General features: G+C 36.4%; 1 protein-coding gene across 1 annotated transcript in view; it reads left to right on the top strand.

The window, feature by feature from the left end:
* The window catches only part of LOC143237802 (cuticlin-1-like), a 43385-nt gene that overhangs the window by 11313 nt on the left and 11735 nt on the right, over positions 1-20337 (top strand). The window contains exons 3-5 of the mRNA XM_076477407.1: positions 1681-1729; positions 11676-11881; positions 14958-15094. Of these exons, the coding sequence (XP_076333522.1) occupies positions 1681-1729; positions 11676-11881; positions 14958-15094 (392 nt within the window). The remainder of the gene's footprint in view (positions 1-1680; positions 1730-11675; positions 11882-14957; positions 15095-20337) is intronic.

The following is a 20337-nucleotide window of genomic DNA, read 5'->3' as shown; positions in this document are numbered from 1 at the left end:
ATCCGTCCCTAATTTAGCAGTGTAAAACTAGAGGGAAGACGGCTAGTTATCACCACCCACTGCCAACTCTTGGGCTACTCTTTTACCAGCAAATAGTAGGATTAACCATCACGTCATAATGCCACCATGGCTGAAAGGGTGAACATGTTTTTGGAGTGACGGGGATTCGAACCCGTGACCCTCAGATTACGAGTCGAGTGTCTTAACCACCTGGCCATACCAGGCCAGTATCAAAATCCGGAGGGCCCGGCACGGTCAGGTGACTAAATATTCGACTCGTAATGTGAAGGTCGCTGGTGCGTATCCCCGTCACACCAACATTCTCGCCTTTTCAGTCGTGAGAGCATTATATATTGTTGCGATCAATCCCACTATTCTTTGGTAAAAGAGTAGCCCAAGCGTTGGCGGGTGGCGGTGATGACTAGTGGCTTCCCTCTTGTCGTACACTGCTGAATTAGGGAGGGCTAGCGTAGATAGCCTTTGTGTAGCTTTGCGCGAAATAAAAAAATAAACAAACATAATAAATCCGGAGTTCAGTACCTGCGGTATTCACAGAACAATCTTTCACTGTCAAGAAAAAAACTTTTGTTTTATTTACATCTAAGTAATATATTGCTTAAAAATCAGTAACACTAAGAAAATAGTTCGTGATGGTGAGAAACCCACTTGAAGTAAAAATGTATCTCGGGACGGCTGGTATTAAATACTTTTACTAACAAAAAGCAGAGGACAACGTTCTGACCTTCTAAGGCGATCGTAAATTAGTTATTTGAAGATTTAATTATATAGAAGTTGTTTATCGAACATTATGTACGATACTTTTTGGCTGTTTTTTTTTTCACTGATAATAATTCAATTTAAACTCAAATATGCATGAATAATGGGGAACATTATTTAAAAGTTATTCTGTTTTATGACGCGCGAGACGCAACTTCTCTCACACCTCTGACATAATAAGAAATGACGTCATACTAGCAACCTCAACCTTGAACAATTTCACTATTTAACCAAACATGGTCAGGATGTAGCAGAGACAGAAGAGTGTTAACCTAAGGTTGCAAAGCACGTTCTTACTGGAAACTGGCGGAGAGTTAGGTTTACTGTACTAAACAAACCGGCTTTTCGTGATTTATTTCTTCTTCTCGCCACAGGGGGCGTGTTGGGGGGTTAATAAGACGCTGCGCAACAAAACGAACACACACATATATTTTTGTTTTCAATCTTGTGAAAATTCTTTCCTCCTAAGAATTAAAGACGTAAAAAACTGTTTGTTCTGTTTCAGCACAAAGGGTAGTAACTAAGCCGTGTCCACCACGAGGATCGAACCGCTAATTATAGTATGATGAGCTCGCGAGAGCTTACCGTTGTGCTTCCATGAGCATTATGGACAGCCCTAATTTCATTTGTAGAATCGTCTTCATTTCATCTTTCAAATTCAAGTTCGCTAGCTACTTTCAGTATGTTGACAATATATTTACGGACATCACATTTCTCGTCTGTCCACCTTGTTTATGTAGTTTTATAGTTTGGTCTTTTCTCAGATGTTGTGTCTGTGTTCTTTTTTTGGGAGGAAGGGATGAGTAATGAGAAAGAAAACAATGTATTTTCATATCCTTCTGGAAATATATGTATATATATATATTTTTTTTTTTTTCATGACAAAGAGTAACTATTTTACAGATGGCGCAAGTAGTGAAACCCGGAGCTAATCAACGGATCTCTAACACGAGTAAGTAACAATGATTTATTGGATAAAATGTTCATCTAATTAATCAATGTACGTTATGAGTTATAAGAAGATAAACTTTCGACTTTCAAGAGTTGCAGTTTGAGCAGCTGGCTCTTACGTATTAGTATTAGGTATTAGTCCAAATTTTAATCGCCGCATAGCGGTTCATAGAATGGCTCTAAGTTGTTGCTTGTTTTTGTTGTTGTTGTTGTTTAGGTACAAACTTTTAGCCCAACACCATCTCTTGATCGATTTGAGATCTAATTACAGCCGCGACTATTAAGGATTCACTCTTGTTTTAATTTATTTCGATAGTGATTCTTGTTACGACCTTTCACGATCGTCGAATATTTTATACAAACAAACAAACAAAGAATAAACTCTTTAGTGAATCACTGGCACTTTGACGTAAGCAGGAGTTTTACGTCATAATAATGGAATAAGGGGTCAGGTTAGTCATGTTGCAATTATATTTTCCATTTTCAAATGTGTGAAAAATTTAAACACATTATAAAGGAAGTAAAGACACGCACATATGGTTAATTAATCACGAGCTGCTCATTGTAATTAAGTATATCATGCCATGAAAATCTTAACATCTTGCAGATGATAATTATAAACAAAAACATGTATCTTGAGTTGTTGTACAAGAAAAGCTTCTTTAATTGTCTAAAAATATGTATCTATTGCGAGATAATATACAAATGTACGAATGAAGGGTCGTTTCAACTGCAAAATGAGAAAAATTAACCATATTTCATCATCAGGAACTCAGAGTGAAGACAACTCAGGAACTGTAACAGTTTCACGTTTAGGCATAATTTTGATTCAGAAAACTAAAAACAATAGTTTCACATTTAGGCATGCTCCAGTTCAAAAAAACCAAGACAATACTGTTAGAGTTTCACAGTTAAGCGTACTCTGATTCTGAATACTGAGACAATGTTGTACAATTTCATATTTAGACATGCTCCGGTTCAGAATACCAAGACAATACTGTACAGTTTCACATTTAGACATGCTCCGATTTAGAATACTAAGATAATACTGTATGGTTTCATACTTAGACATGCTCCGGTTCAGAGTAACAAAGACAATGCTGTACAGTTTCACATGTAGGCATGCTCAGGTTTAGAGTAACAAACACAACACTGTACAGTTTCACACGTAGGTATGCTCCGGTTTAGAATAACACAGACAATACTGTACAGTTTCAGAATTGAGAATGTGAACTTTAAGTGTGAATTTAAACTTCCGAATTTGTTTTGTTCCTTAGAGGAACCATAACAACAATGAAAAAATCCCTAACTATATTCTCGTGAAGTGAGTAAAAATGAATAATTAATAATTCTGATACGTCAATGTTGTTGACTTTAAAAATATAAAACTTCCAATCACTCATCAATGCTCAACTTCATCATTAGGTTATTGGCAGTGTGCATGTACTATTTGGTTTCCTGGTGTGTTCTCTGTATTAAATTTGAACCACGTGTGTGTTCAATATATCCAACGAAAGAGGTTTCGAGAAGGTTCGTGCAAGAGGCTAGTAAAACTGGTCTTGCCCTCCTATATGATGGCCCGGCATGGCCAGGTGTGTTAAAGCGTTCGACTCGTACTCTGAGGATCGCGGGTTCGAATCCCGTCTCACCAAACATGTTCGCCCTTTCAGCCGTGGGGCGTTATAATTTGACGGTCAATCCCACAATTCGTTGGTAAAAGAATAGCCCAAGAGTTGGCGGTGGGTGGTGATGACTAGCTGCCTTCCCTCTAGTCTTACAATGCTAAATTAGGGGCGGCTAACGCAGATAGCCTTCGTGTAGTTTTGCGCGAAATCCAAAAACAAATAAACCCTCCTATATGCAACATCTGTCACTGAAACCCGCGAGCTATTCTTGAAGTGACTATAATACAACGAGACACGTGAGTCAAAACCTATGGTGCTGAATTAATCGCATCAACCATACATGATTGGAAATGGTAAATGGCAGGTTATCTCGTGATTTTCTAGTTAATATATGTATTCCGAACTTGTTCAGAGTAACCTACAGTGTTGAACCTTTCGTCTGTCTGCTTTTGCTGTAATCAATCCAAAACTACAGAACATACTAGTCGGTTCAATTACAGAGATGTGCGTGAGGCTCAGCATGCGTGACTGGAATCTGAGACTAGCCATAGGCAAGATCACCTTCCAGTTGACCGCTGTAACCACCAAGGGGCAGGTGTTCAAGGTCGTTCATACATTTTCTACTTGGAAAGCAGTTCGGAGGAAAAAAAAAGTGATGACAAGCGTATAGATAACGAAGCAAAAGGATGGCTGAAAATGTGAGGCATTTTTATCGTGTCAGTGTTAGAATAAAAGGGTCTTGTGAAGATAATAAAAATTATCTTTAAATATAACTGAATATCATCAAGTGAATCTCTCACGGGTCTACAGTAGAACGCAAAAATACAGAAACAGCATCCAAATGAATATTGTACCTTTCAGGAACTATACATATAAAGAAAACAAGAGTTTGCCCTTAATACCCACCCGTTAACAAACTGGGACAAGACTCTAACTGTAACTTAGTTATGATAGTTCTCCGAGAAAAGAAAAAGTTCCTCTTTAATAACTATATTTGGTTTACGAACTTGTATTTCTCGGAAAGTTGTACATAGAATTAAACATATGTGTTCAACAGTTTTCAGTTAACTATTTATTTTGCACGCTATCTTAGAAGTGTCACCTGTGACGTAAAAGTTACTGAAATTTGTGCCTAAATACGTCCTCCTATAACGAACTCTGGAAACTACTTTTTGTCACTATGATGTCAAGTCCTCCTAAAACGAACTCTGAGAACTACTTTTTGTCACTATGAGGTTTAAACTTTAAAAAGAAATCCTAAAAAGCAAAGATGGAAATCTAATGTTTCATATTATTAACAGTATAAGACCAAGCCTCTTGTGTGTTGTTGTTTTGAATGAAGTACAAAGCTACCCAATGGGCTATCTGTGCTCTGCCCACCACGGGTATCGAAACCCGGTTTTTAGCGCTGTAATTCCGCAGATATACCACTGAGCCACTGAGGTGGTGTGATTCGAGTTCTTTAATATCGAGGATAAAACGTGCACTAGTGATAAGTAAACAAGTATTTGACTTTATGAGTTCACTCAAGATTTAAGTGTTCCGCGTTTTATATTTTAGTTTTACAGTAAACAAATTAATAATGCAATTTTTTTCACATTCTATAATAAACAATTTAAACTTTTTACTCATTTTTAATAAACAGTTGAAACGTTTTTTCCACCCTTTTTAATAAATAGTTGAAACTTGTTTTTACCCTTTGTACTAACCAGGTGAAACGTGATTTTTTGTTCGCCTTTCACAAGGAACAATGCAAACAATTCTGTATCTTGACGCTATTAGACAAGTAAGACGATTTATATTTCTATACGTTTCTTTCCTCCAGGCTGTATTTGATTTTTTTCAAAGTTAGCTCCGCCTCCTGTGCCCCAAAACACTTTCATGTTAATTGCTTGTTAATGTTTTTTTAAGAATCTGAAAACGTTTTGACAAATATTCTTACTAAATATTAGACATATAAAATAACGAACTATTTATTTCGCAAATTTTAATTTTATCTACGGTAAATCCCACTTTCGAAATTGGTTGGTTGGTTGCTATAAATTTCGCGCAAAGTTACTCGAGATATATCTGCGATAGCGTCCTTAATTTAACAATGTAAGACTAGAGAGAAGGCAGCTAGTCATCACCACCCACCGCCAACTCTTGGGCTACTTCTTTACCAACGAATAGTGGGATTTACCGTAGATTATAACGTCTCCACAGCTGAATCGGCAAGCATGTTTGGTAGGACGAGGATTTGAATCCGCGACTCTCATACAGTAGAATATCTTATCTAACAATGCATGCCAATCTCAAGCTCGAACTATGCATTTTATGTATTTACTTGTTAGGTTTACAGTTTTGTTATCCAAGACCAAAACAATAATTATTTATCTTCATGCTTTTAAGAACGTAGAATTTGAGTGCCTTCCATTGGTTAGCGTGCACGACTGTGGAACTAAGTTTTGTGATTCGCTCCCCGTTGGCGCCAATAAACAAATATATAGAAACATCGTGGTTCTTACTTTGGGGCTGTGTGTGCGTTATAAGATTAGCAGTCAAATCTCACTATTCGACTAGAGTAACCCAAGAGATGGCAATAGGTAGCATCGAGTAACCACCTTCTCTCTGCTCTGTTACTTCAAAATTAGACTCTTAACGCAGATAATCCTCGAGAAGCTTTGTGCAAAATTCAACAGCAACAACAACAACAAAAAGACATGGACAAACTTATCATCCTATTTCATACCATAATAGTATTAAAAACAACAACCACTGAATTGCCAATGAAAAGTTTATGATTTTCTTCTATGTAATATTCCCTTCTGTGGACTCAGCAGATAGCCCAATGTGGCTTAGCTATAAGAAAACAAACAGTTCTCTGTAATAACCTGAATAAATAACGTAAATAATAAATATTCTAAGTTTCATTAAACTTATAAACAAAACTAAATAAGAAGCTGCTGATAACGAAATGAATGTAAATAAATTATAGAATAAGTTGAATATAATTAATTGAGTTACTTTCTACAATATACATGATTTAAATGAGGCATAAAAACTTATTTAAGTTTTGTAAAGTTCCCCTTGGGTGGGCTCAGTTATTACGTCTGCTCATTGTAACAAGGAGGCCCGGCATGGCCATGTGGGTTAAGACGTTCGACTCGTAATCCGAGGGTCGCGAGTTCGAATCCCCGTCGCACCAAACATGCACGCCCTCTCAGCCGTGGGGGCGTTATAAGTTACGATCAATCCCACTATTCGTTGGTAAAAGAATAGTCCAAGTGTTGGCGATGAGTGGTGATGACTAGCTGCCTTCCCTCTAGTCTTACACTGCAAAATTAGGGACAGCTAGCGCAGACAGCCCTCGTGTAGCTTTACGCGAAATTCAAAACAAGCTATATTTAAATATAAATTTATTTTTTAATATGGATTGATAAAATCGTACTGTAATACAAGAGGAAAACATTAGCGTCGTATAGATGGCGCGGTTTGGTTACTAAAAGGCTTAACTACAATGAAAAATTTAGGGTTATTATTATTACATAATGATAAAATCGAGAAATTTTTGTTTCTTGCGTCTGATCCCGAACAGAAAGACCTGTATGAAATAGCGATTATTAGTGATTTCTACTTCTAGGTTACCATACCTGTTTGAACTTGAAAGGATACGTAACAACGGATCTACATTTGTGATGTGTCGTCTGAAGCTGGGGAAATGTTCTGTCATCTCTTACGAGGTCAAGAACCGCGATAGTTACGGAGGGGTGGGAACGGTTAATGGAAGGGGAGATATAAAGTTATCTTTTGTAACTAAGCGCTAGCTTCGTATGTAAAACTTTAGGTCCACATCGCACCACAGGGGACATTGAACTATATATACAAACCGAGGTGATAAAAAGAAACTATTTTGTGAAGCGAAAGTATTTTCTCACCAATGACGTGACTTTTTCCTTTGTTGTTGTTGCGAACTAATCGCACGCATTTATTGCAACTTACCGAGACAGGAAATTTTAAAATGATTAATATATGTGTTAATAAAGAACAGGTAACTATTTCTATTTTTAGAAACCGCTGTCCACGTATAAATCGATTACGATATACTCCTGACATAGATGCATTGTCCAGGATTGTTTTTCAATATCAGATTTCAGGACATTATTATTTTTAAGTCTGCTAAAATTATAACAACAGAATTTGAAAAAAAAATCTGTCTTGGTATGATTTACTTTTTATATTATTCTTTGTTGCAGAAATAAGTATTTTGTATCTATATAAATATAATAGTACTGTAACTACTTATTTATATAAATATAACAGTACTATTTGTAGTATGTCCATGTAACTACTTATTTATATAAATATAATAGTACTGTCTGTTGTATGTCCATGTAACTAAAAAATTACCTATATAAATATAACAGTATTGTCTGTTCTATGTCCATGTGACTAAAAAATTACCTATATAAATATAACAGTATTGTCTGTTGTATGTCCATGTAGCTACTTACCTATATAAATATAACAGTACTGTCTGTCGTATGTCCATGTAACTAAAAAATTACCTATATAAATATAACAGTATTGTCTGTTGTATGTCCATATAACTACTTACCTATATAAATATAACAGTACTGTCTGTTGTATGTCCATGTAACTACTTCGTAGAGTATGGATGGATCTTTACTACAGTATGGAGGTTCATTAGTGTTATGTGGGAGTACATACAGATCTTGAGAGTTTTGCTGTTGTTTTTATTTTAACTATTATTTCACCCCCTGTTGATGTACCTTCACCAAATTCGGTAGGGAGGTTCACTGGCTCCATGGGTTTGTTTCTTACTAAGCAATTACCAACACTAAGGGTAATCTGTACTCTGCTCACCACAGATATTTAAATAGAAAAATATTGTGTTAGCACAGTTAACCTTGTGTTGCTTTGTGCTTAACTTCAAAAACAAACAAAAATATTATATGTGCTTACTAATATAAATATATCATATGTCGATGAAAGTTTGTAAAATGATGCGTGTATTTATGTATTTATGTATTTATACATAACTAAAAACACGCACAAGTTTTCACTCATCGGTTCCCGGCTGGTACAGCGGTAAGTCTACGGAGTTACAACGCTAAACTTAGGGATTTGATTCACCTCGGTAAACTCAACAGATAGCCCAATGTAGCTTTGCTGTAAGAAAACAAACACGCATTTCCATCTATGGATACAAATAACAAAACACTACCAAATGTTTTTATTATTTTCTACCGGTGCTTCGTGGCTTCAAAGATCACACTTAAAGCTGTAATTTTAATCTGTAATAAAAGAATTTAAATGCCACGTTTCAACTGATAATGAATAGCCTGAATTAAATATTTATTTTTCAAAATGTATTTACGTAAAATACATCATATAAATTCATTAAATGGATCAATATGTATTGAAGAATAAATTAGTTCACACTTTTCAAATCTACTTTGCCTATTCATGATTCGTTCTTCTTTTCATTAAAGGCCCAGCATGGCCAGATGGGTTAAAGAGTTCGACTCGTAATTCGCGGGTTCGAATTCCCGTCGCACCTAGCATGCTCGCCTTTTAGCCGTGGGGGCGTTATAATGTTACAGTCAATCCCACTATTCGTTAGTAAAAGAGTAGCCCAAGAGTTGGCGGTGAGTAGTGGTGACTAGCTGCCTTCCCCCTAGTCTTACACTGCTAAATTAGGGACGGGTAGCGCAGATAATCCTCGTGTAGCTTTGCGCGAAATTAAAAAAAAAAAAAAAAATTATTTTCATTAACATTTCAGTGTAATTATAATATTTTCCTGTTATTTTACAGAAGTAGTTTATCTCCGCAGTCTTCGACAAGTTAATGCAAAGCATAACTCTTGCTGATTTTATTTTCCTTTTTGCAATTTCTTGTCATAGCTTTGACCATTACATAATTCAAAATAGCCTCACCCAACTACTGTTGTTCCCTTTATCTATTGAATACTCATGCTGGGAGAATAGTAAGTCTACGAATTTATGGCTAAAATCAGCGGTTAGACTCCTCTCTGTGGACATTACAGATGGCCCAGTGTGGCTTCGCTTCAAAATAAAACACACATAAGCACACACACGTCTCCATACAAAGTGGCGCCAAAAAATTAATAACTTTTTTTTTTTACGCTTCACATTGCATACCTGAAAAGAGAATATATAAACAAATACGGTTCTTTAAGAAATTTCGAATTTGTTTAAAGCACATTCATTAAAACGTTTATTTGTTGGTATTTATTGAGGTTTTTTTTTTTTTTCAAAAGAAACCTGACATCATTAATATTTAAAACTAGCTGCCAAAAAAGTATAAAATCAGATATTTATTAGAACATGAAAAGCGTCTATGTGCATTCGCAAAAATTTTGGGATAAACTTTAGTACTGCTTTACTTCCTCTATCTGTTTGTTTGTTTTTTGAATTTCGCGCAAAGCTACACGAGGGCCATCTGCGCTAGCCGTCCCGAATTTAGAAGTGTAAGGCTAGGAGGAAGGCAACTAGTCATCGCCACTCACTGCCAACTCTTGGAATACTCTTTTACCAACGAATAGTGGGATTGGCCGTTACATTATAACGTCATCACTGCTGAAAGGGTGAGCATGTTTGGTCTGACGGGAATCCGAACCCGCGCCCCTCGGGTTACGAGTCAAACGCCTTAACCCACCTGGCCATGCTGGGCCACCTCTAACTGTAGTTCAGTCATGTTAAACATGAAAATTCCCCTAGTGGCATAACAGTATGTCTGCGGACTCACATTGCTAGAAACCAGGTTTCTATGCCCGTATTCGACAGAGCACAGATAGCCTATTGTGTACCTTTGTGCTTAATTCAAAACTAACAAACAAAACATGAAAAACAAAGGTAGAGCTACAATGTTTTCCCTCTTGTAAGGGGATTCCCTCCCTATCATTCCAATAACGTCTAAGTAGTGAATTTTGTGAATTTCCCAAATAAGATATGAATTCTGGACCTCTGTAAAGTGTGCGCTGTACGCATTATATACATATGCATATATATATATCTCAAAATATCAATAAATTAAGTAAGAGACAGCACTAAGACTAAATTTTTTTGCGTAAGAAATTTTGAATGTGTTGCATCATTAAGAAGGCTTTACGCATTTGCTGTGGCAACATTAATTTCGGTATATGATATACAAGGGCGTAGATCCTGGGGGGATGAAGGGTATATATCCCCCCTTCATTTTAGGTGGGGGTATGGTGCATACAATCATCCCCCCCTACAGTTTGGTCTGTTGAATTGTTTTATTGCATCACAGGCCTACAAATTGTGTGTTTGTTCTTGTGATTCTCGTGTTCTTATCAATTGAATTACATAATTAGGCCTAGATGTAGGCTTTTTCAGTAGCCGAAATGTACATCTTTAATATAGGCGTGCTTCTAAGCTTTTCGATCTAAGTTATAGTTCGTAACTTCGTAAGTATCAGTAAGTAGGCCTAAGTATACATCCACGTATCGTGGCAACAAGATTACTCTGTGACTACATGCTTACAGCTTTCAGGTTCACGTAACCAGAGATTACCAATTTGCAAACTGAACAGTCCACAAAAATCATTTCCCCCATCGGGTGTAAAAAATCTACGCCCCTGTATAATAATATATATATATATGTAGAATTCCTAGACACAAGACGCGTTTATGGAAACCGTTTAATTTTCATGTGCGCATGTGCTAACTACGTCATACAACAAATCTGAGAAGATTGGTGCACGTACATTTACCACTTACTTTTCTCAACTAAAAAAACATCTTTGTTTCAGCACTTGCTAACAAATAAATGCATCGAAATATGAAATGATTCATAATTTAATACACTAAAAACATCCTTGAGATCTATGGTGTTTCAAGCCCATTTTACTTTACCTCTGGTGAAAATGAAAATACGTTTTTAACACATCTACACATTCCTTGAAATCAACATATTATTTTTCTCTTATACTCTGAAATGACCTAAGCCTCATTTCAAAATACTGGTTACGAGAGTAGTAGTTTTGAAATTGTTGAAACCAAGTACAACAGTAATGTAGCTATTTGTTAAGTTATACTTGATGGACACTGTGAGTTTGTTATATGTCTGATGACAACGTTTTAGTCATATTTACGCGAGCTCTTCAAAGACAGCAACAACTGATTATTTCCATCATATACTGTCATTAAAAACACACAAAACAAACGTTGTTACAATCATGGCTTGCAACGCAATCAACGATTAAAAATATAATTTCATATAACTCAGATATAAGTTTATTCAATAAGTTCTCACTTTATTCTTCTGTGATTTTCAGATTCGGTATATATTTCTGGTATTAGCATTCAGTGTCATAGCAACAACATCCAAGTCACCATAGCAACTGGTACTAACTTTAATGGGATGGTTTATCCGAAGGGGCTGTCCAAGAACTCTACCTGCATGGTTGAATATTCAACCACTGGAGGACAGGTTATTTACACATTACCTCTACACTCTTGTAATACCATGAATACCGACGTGGTAAGTGTGTTGTTTATTGCTGATGAAATATATCAAGTGTTAAAGAGCATTACAGTAAAAATGCAAGTGAAATTTTGGAAAAATCCAATAACTTTAAATGATTTGTGTTTTAAACTCCTTAAAGCCATCACTTTTGTTTTACCTTTTAAAATTTCTTAATTTTAAAAATTACTGCTTGAGTAAAACGGAAAACGTGAAGAAACATATCTCACCTTATTAATAGTTTGGTTGGTTATCAAACTCTGAACATATAAGTCATTATTCAAATTTTATGAGTGTCTAAGCATATACCTAATACCAATATATCAATTATGACATTACTTAGAAACAGTAATTACGATTCACTGGAGAAAGCGGTTAGGGGGTGCTCGACTCGCAAACCTAAAGTAACGGATTCGAATCCCCGTCCCATCAAACACACCCTTTCAGCCGTGGGAGCGTTATAAGGTACGTTCAATCCCATTATTCGTTGGTAAAAGAGTAGCACAATAGCTGTCGGCGGGTGGTGATGACTAGCTGTCTTGCCCCTAGTCTTTTACTGCAAAATTATTGAAGACAAAATGCCGGCCTTATATTTGTCATGAATAGACGGTTTTCCTTATATGGTGTGTCAAGGTCGTCGCGAGAACGAGGCTGATCATTTTACGAGTAAGGAAAGCAGATTCTCTTCATTCATTCTACCCCTAACTACAACCATTACGTAAGTCTCCAGGCGATTAAATACAAAGATCCACACAAAAATAAAACTTACTCCTTTCAAAGGTAAGGCTTACTAGCGGATTTGCATCTTCGAAGAGTAAAATAAGTGAGATAACTACTGCCCTATGGGCGATAATAAAAGCGTTTTAGGCCTATATTATAGTTAACAACCAGATATATATTTTATATCTGGCTGAACAAACCAATTTCGTATAATTTCCAGCTGCTTCTTCTCATTATATTCTTATGTTTATGTTTCAGAATATGTTTACATTACCTAGAACATAAAATAAAATACAAACATGGGAACAGGTTATTGTTTATGTAGAAAAAGGAAATAGTTTAGATTTTATGAACCTAAATTTTCAGAAAACGTTTGACAAGGTGCCACATAAAATGCTTGAAAGAAATATCTCCAGGCCTGGCATGGCCTAGCGCGTTAAGGCGTGCGCTTCGTAATCTGAGGGTCGCGGGTTCGCGCCCGAGTCGCGCCAAACATGATCGCCCTCCCAGCCGTGGGGGCGTTATAATGTTACGGTCAATCCCACTATTCGTTGGTAAAAGAGGAGCCCAAGAGTTTGCGGTGGGTGGTGATGACTAGCTGCCTTCCCTCTAGTCTTACACTGCTAAATTAGGGACGGCTAGCACAGATAGCCCTCGAGTAGCTTTGTGCGAAATTCCAAAAACCAACCAACCGAAATATCTTTATAAGTGTGATAATTAAGTTAGATAGAATAGTAGCTGGATGGAAAAACGCCATCTGGACTAATGTCACAAGTGGGGTACTTCAGTGCTCGGTCTTAGAACCTTTACTATTTTTAAAGAAGGGTCAATAAATGACTTTTATTAGATTTTGCAAAACTTTTCCCACTACTGATGTAAGACTAACAAGCCTATAACTAGTAAGAGATAATACAGTGCAACTGGTATTTATTGGCTTCAACTCTCTGTCATCATAATGATTGCACAAAGTCAAATTATAATTACAAACTTTTTCGATTAACAATAAGTAATTAGAAGGCATGCAGGTGGATATTTATCCACTTTTACCGTACCAAAAGTCACGTGCTGATTTGTTTATTCGTCAAAATAAACTCGGTCAATATAGCCGCCGAAACTTGTACCTACGTATATAACGTAAACTGCCGATGTTTTCCCTACTTACCTGATTTTTATCACAAATTTTAGATCTGTGCATCCAGAAGGGAAGTTTCTGTAGTTGTTAAATATTAAAATTGCGATGCTTAGATGATAGTGGGCCCGGTATGGCCAAGCGTGTTGAGGCGTTCGACTCGAAATCCGAGGGTCGCGGGTTCGAATCCCAGTCGTATCAAACATGCTCGCCCTCCCAGCCGTGGGGGCGTTATAATGTCACGGTCAATCCCACTATTCGTTGGTAAAAGAGGAGCCCAAGAGTTGGCGGTGGGTGGTGATGACTAGCTGCCTTCCCTCTAGTCTTACACTGCTAAATTAGGGACGGCTAGCGCAGATAGCTCTCGAGTAGCTTTGCGCGAAATTCGAAAACAAAACAAACAAGCGAAAAACAACAGATGATGTATATTTCTAAGTTAGTTAAGTTGTAGAAATAACTAATTTTAATAAAAGCACACACTATACAGTACAAATGTAGATCATAATTTTGTTTGTTTTTGGGCTACTATTTCACTAACGAAACGGGAGACTGATCGTCACAGTTTAACGCCCCCACGGTTGAAAGGGAAAGAATGTTTGGTGACAGGAAATAGAACACGTCACCTCCAGATTGCGCGTTCAGCGTCTGAACTACCAATTCAAAACAAATAAGCCACCTGGTGGCACAGTGGTATGTCTGCGGACTCACATCGCTAGAAACCGAGTTTCGATACCTGTGGTGGACAAAGCACAGATAACCCATTGTGTAACTTTATGTTTAATTCTTAACAACGAAATTAATAAAATAAATAAAAAACTCATCAGAAGGAACAAAAAGTGTTTCTTGGGTCGGGTATGATCTAATGGTTAGTGTTCAGACTATTCTATTACATAAGAGTAGACCATGAGTTGGCGGTAGGAGCTATTGATTACTTCTATATAATTTAGAATTCGGGAATGTTATGCGGAAATACATCTCGATGTATCCTTGCGCTAAAATTCTGTGAAAGACAAACGTGTTTGCTTTTCATGTTTTAAATGCCGACCATTCTTGGGAATTAATCTGTTGACATTTGACTTTCCATTCTGTACAATATTAGGTTCTAACATTTGTAGATGGCGTCTCACCCATATAAACAATTATTAATATATTTCAATTACAGTATAATATTGCAATAAAAGTTACAACAATGCACACTTGACAATTCGGTTTGTCAGCCTTAGAATACCTTGTTTTATTACATAGAGAGATGGCGTGGAATACTTCAACACTGTTGTAGTACAACCACATCGAAAGTTAGTGACCAGTCAAGGTCGAGGATACCATGTCCGTTGTCGTTACCAGACGAAAGAGAAGACCATTCTTTCCAATTTCAATGTTAGGTAACAGTTTCTCTTACTTTATTATCACACTTACGCTAAATTTACACTAATATTACTTTAAGTATATATATATACTTTTTTACCAACTTCTTCAATAATTATAATAGTATTAAGATAGAATTGTTTTTTTCACATATTAAACTCACGTATAATTGGCCCCTTTACCACTAAAAGCAATTGTTAAGAAAACGCGTAAGTTTGGATATAAAAACAACGCTTGTAACCCCTGGGGCTTTGCAAAAGATGTCTTTTTTTTTTTTTTTTTTTTGTTCATCAGGGCTAGACTGATAAAGAAAGACCCATATTTTGAAAGCTAAACTTTCAGGGTCGCTTATTTTCGCAATATGTTCATTCTTCAGTCTTTAAATTTTTTATTCGAAGGGTGTTGCCGCTCGTGGTATATTAACGTGGTCTTTTTAGAACATTTGTTTTATAAATGACTGTGGAAATAACTCTCCCCGCTTGATTACGGGCTTTAAAAATGCTTTGGCCTTGAAAACAAGTGTTTAAGGTTATCAAAAAATGTCTTATGTGACTTTGTTGTTTCTTGCGATTACTAAATGGAAAATTATATTTTGTTTTATTTTATTTGAATTTACGAATTGCCGTAATTATTCTGTACTGTACGTATTCGAACTAGCAACAGCTGCCTACTGGTTGGGATTGGTCACACAAAGGGATGTAGCTTTTTTATTACTGGAAAAAGAAAAGTTGGTAATGGCCTTGGTGATTATAAACATCCTTGAATCACCAATAAAGGTTCAGTCACATGGTGAAATGGTAGGTAAGCCAGACTTTTTAGGATGTTCACGGTCCACTGACGTTTGTATTCAACGAGAAGTATTTAATAAAGTGTGACTGGCAGACATGTTACCAGGGCTATCATGCATTACCACACTACCATAGCAACTTTGATGGTGTTTTTTTGTTATGTTCATCTGAGTATTAATTTCATCAACGTTATAAAGATGTTAATTACTTAGTTTCTCACACTTATGTCATCCGGAAGTTACCTGTAAAGCTACTCCGGAAGTTACCTGTAAAGCTACCGCATGTCTCCACTTCCGTTTCTTTTGTGTTTCTGTTTTGCTTTTTTTTTTCTTACACACTGCAGTTTGTTGAACTTTTATATTATCGTTATTATACTTTCTGTAATATTTTACAGTTAAACTGAAGAGTCGCTTTGCGGGTCAGCGATAAGTTTCCAGAATTGCAACACTAAAGTACGAGGTTCGATTCCTCGCAGTTAACACAGTCCAAAATAGCCCAATTGTATAGCTTTATATTAAGAAAACAGCATGAAGCTAAAATCATTTTCACTCTATGTTCTACCTGGCCAGGTGGTTAAGGCACTCGACTCGTGATCCGAAGGTCACTAGTTCGAATCCCCGTCACACCAAACATGCTCACTTTTTCAGCCGTGGGGCTTTATACCCACTATTCGTTGGTAAGATAGTAGCCCAAGAGTTGGCGGTGGGTGGTGATGACTAGCTGCCTTTCCTATTATCTTACACTGCTAAATTAGGAACGGATAGCGCAGAATTCTCTCGTGTATCCTTGCGCGAAATTCAAAACAAATAAACAAACAATTTAAAAGGAAATCCAAAAATATAAATATAACAAGTCGTTTTGTTCAACATTTTTGTTGTATGGATCAAATCACTACAAAAACGAACAACAGGGTATAGATGAAATAAAGATTACAGGAAAAAAATTAAAACCAAGGGTGTGGAAAACAAGAATAAAAATATACGACTTGCAGGTGTAAGTAAAATATATATATATGTAAAAATGGCCAGTTTGGGTTGAGAAAATTTTTTTACGTAGAGGAGTGAAACGAGCCGTTTTTACATATATATTTCTCTACAAGTGGGTTTTCTCGACATTACTAATAAGTAAAATATAGTTTGTTTCTTTTTAATTTCGCGCAAAGCTATCTGCACGAGGGCTATCTGCGCTATCCGTCCCTAATTTAGCAGTGCTAGAGGAAAGGCAGCTAGTTATCACCACCCATCGCCAACTTTTGGGATACTGTTTTACCAACGAATAGTGGGATTGACCGTCAAATTATAGCACCCCCACGGCTGAAAGGACGAGCATGTTTAGTTTGGCGGGAATTCGGACCCTCGAATTACGAGTCGAGTGCCTTAACCACATGGCCATGGCGGATTCCTTTTAAATTAACGAAAGTTTTAGGCAGCTTATTGACAGGTTGAATTGTTTCGTGTTAACTACACATGTTCTTTGTCTAGTTTTGGAGACAACGTTTCAAATCATGTGCCGAGTTCTTCATCGCAACTCTTATGTTTCAGTTTCGGTTCGTTACGACAGCGACTCCCATCTAACTGTTACGTCTTCATTATTCCTACCTCTAATAAGTCTGTCTTTGTTTTGTTTTCGTAGTTATTTAAAGCATGATCTAATAGTTTGGATTATCTTCTCGCAATCTGCGAGCCGCGGGTTCGAATATCCGTCCCCGAACATATTCGCCTTTTCAGTCATGGAGGTGTTAACGCGATGGGCAATGCTGCTATTCGTCGATAAAAAATACCCCAAGATTTGGTGACGGGTGATGTTAACTATCTGCTTTCCTTCTAGTCTATTACAGCTAAATTAGAGCCGATTATCGCATAGAGCTCTCGAGTAGCTTCGCGCGAACTTTGAAACCAAACCAATATTAAGCCTTAAATTTGTAATTTTACCTGGGAAGGTTGGCTGTTGGATGTCAATAAAATTATCTAAGTTGTCTTCTTTCTGTTGGTTGTTTTTGGTTGTTTCCTTGTTTTTGTTCTCTGTAGAAAGTATCACAAGTCTCCTGGCTAGGTCTTCTAAACATGTTTTGATTTCTATGGTTGGAATGTGCCTAGGTGCTATAGCGAAGTTGAGTCCTTTGTTAAGTAGATGTATCTCGTCTGTGTTTAATTGACGGTCGGATCTGTTAATTATGAGGTTGGTCAACGGTTTGTCGTTTTGGTGTCTTTTCTGTTGTTTGCATCTTAGTTTTTCTAGTTTTTTGTTGTGGCAGATCTTTTGTCTCTGTCGTTTTTAGTATTGATTTGGTTTATGTTTCGTTGTATAAGTCCGTAAATCTCTGGTTTAATGCAGCATGCCAGTTGATGGTCTAGATTCATTTTTTGTTTTTGTAAGTCATGTAGTTCTTTATATTTTGTGTTCAACATGGCTTTCAGTAGTTTTTTCTGTAAATTTTGAATAATGTTTGTGTATGTATTAAAATTTTTGTGAAACCAGATTCAAAGAACATAAAAAGTCACCTTCACACGTTTTCGAACACTGCAAGTCAAATAAACACAACATAACCATAGAAAACACTCAAATACTAAATAAAGAAACAAACATAAACAAACGTAAAATTAAAGAAGCCTTACTTATACAACAACTTAAACCCAAAATAAACCAATATAAAGGAACGCCTTTATACCTATATTAATATAATAAATAAAATTATATATTCAAACATCTAATACCGCCCTCTACATTTCGACACACAGTTACACAACCCCTTTCAAACATGTGGTCAGCTTCCGGTCAGTTACCTCTTTCTTTGTGAACCTGACGATGACCGAAGAAGGTCGAAACGTTGTTCGCTCTTCTATGTAAAGTGTTTTCTCAGCCCAAACGAGCCGTTTTTGCATATAAATTTCTCAACAAGTGGGTTTCTCGTCATCACTGATTATTGTTTCATCGCGGCGACTGTACGAGAAGTGTAAGTTTTGTGTTTTTCTCAGTGTATTTGTACTTACCTGTTACCATTATGTCTGAACTAGCATACCGTACACCACTATTAACAGTACACGCTCACACGATCGTTAAGAAACTAAGGAATTTAAACCAACGAATTATTAATAGAAGAAATGACATTTATTTTATTCAACAATGTAGAAAAGAACAACTAACCCCTAATTTTGTAAAGGTAAAACTTTCAAAAAATTTTAATACATACACAAACATTATTCAAAATTTACAGAAAAAACTACTGAAAGCCATGTTGAACACAAAATATAAAGAACTACATGACTTACAAAACAAAAAATGAATCTAGACCATCAACTGGCATGCTGCATTAAACCAGAGATTTACGGACTTATACAACGAAACATAAACCAAATCAATACTAAAACGACAGAGACAAAAAGATCTGCCACAACAAAAAACTAGAAAAACTAAGATGCAAACAACAGAAAAGACACCAAAACGACAAACCGTTGACCAACCTCATAATTAACAGATCCGACCGTCAATTAAACACAGACGAGATACATCTACTTAACAAAGGACTCAACTTCGCTATAGCACCTAGGCACATTCCAACCATAGAAATCAAAACATGTTTAGAAGACCTAGCCAGGAGACTTGTGATACTTTCTACAGAGAACAAAAACAAGGAAACAACCAAAAACAACCAACAGAAAGAAGACAACTTAGATAATTTTATTGACATCCAACAGCCAACCTTCCCAGGTAAAATTACAAATTTATATTTTCCAGAAACACCTAAAAACAACATCTTAATATTAAGCCTTGTTTGGTATTGTTTTGGAATGTTATCTGACGAGAGATACCTGTTTAGTTCGTCTTTGACACAAAACTTTCGACGTGTTTGGTACTATCAAAACGCCATGTCTCACTCAAGTGGTTCTTCTGTTATTTTGTTGTTGTTCTCTGTTTGTTTTTTTGAGTGGGAGAGGTGTTGTTATTGTTTTTTTTAATGTTGAATACAATCTCATACTAACTGTTCTAGTTTCAGTAAGACGAACGTTAGTCTGTTTGTCCCAACTTCTTGTTTTAAAACATTATCTGGAAGTGTCACATTGTTAACATAATCTAGGTACAACATACCTATTCTAGTTTCATTTTGTTAAATAGTACTTTAATATGTCTTTCAACTTCTTGTTTCGGAACATTAGATGAACTTTTCTTGTCCAGACTGGTCACTTCAATAAACGATTCTGATCATACCATTCTCTCCTTGTTTTTTTAAAAACAACATGAGACTGTCATGTGGAATTACACGCGGACTTTTCTATATATATCGTTGCCAATGAAGTCTTCAGTAAGAGGACCGAAAGCTTGCAAATAGAAGTATTTTAAGGTATAGAAAAGTCCGTGTACAACCCCGGATTAAGGCATGGGCTTACCGGCCTGAAGCTCAGGGCCTCACACTAATTAGGGAACCTCATGCTATGACTGTAAATGTATTACGCGCAGAGGTTCTGTTTCGAAGG

This window comes from Tachypleus tridentatus, chromosome 13 (genome assembly GCF_004210375.1).
Source record: "Tachypleus tridentatus isolate NWPU-2018 chromosome 13, ASM421037v1, whole genome shotgun sequence".
Taxonomy (NCBI): Eukaryota; Metazoa; Arthropoda; class Merostomata; order Xiphosura; family Limulidae; genus Tachypleus; species Tachypleus tridentatus.
The sequence above is the reverse complement of the archived record's forward strand: the minus strand, read 5'-3'. Positions and strand labels throughout refer to the sequence as shown.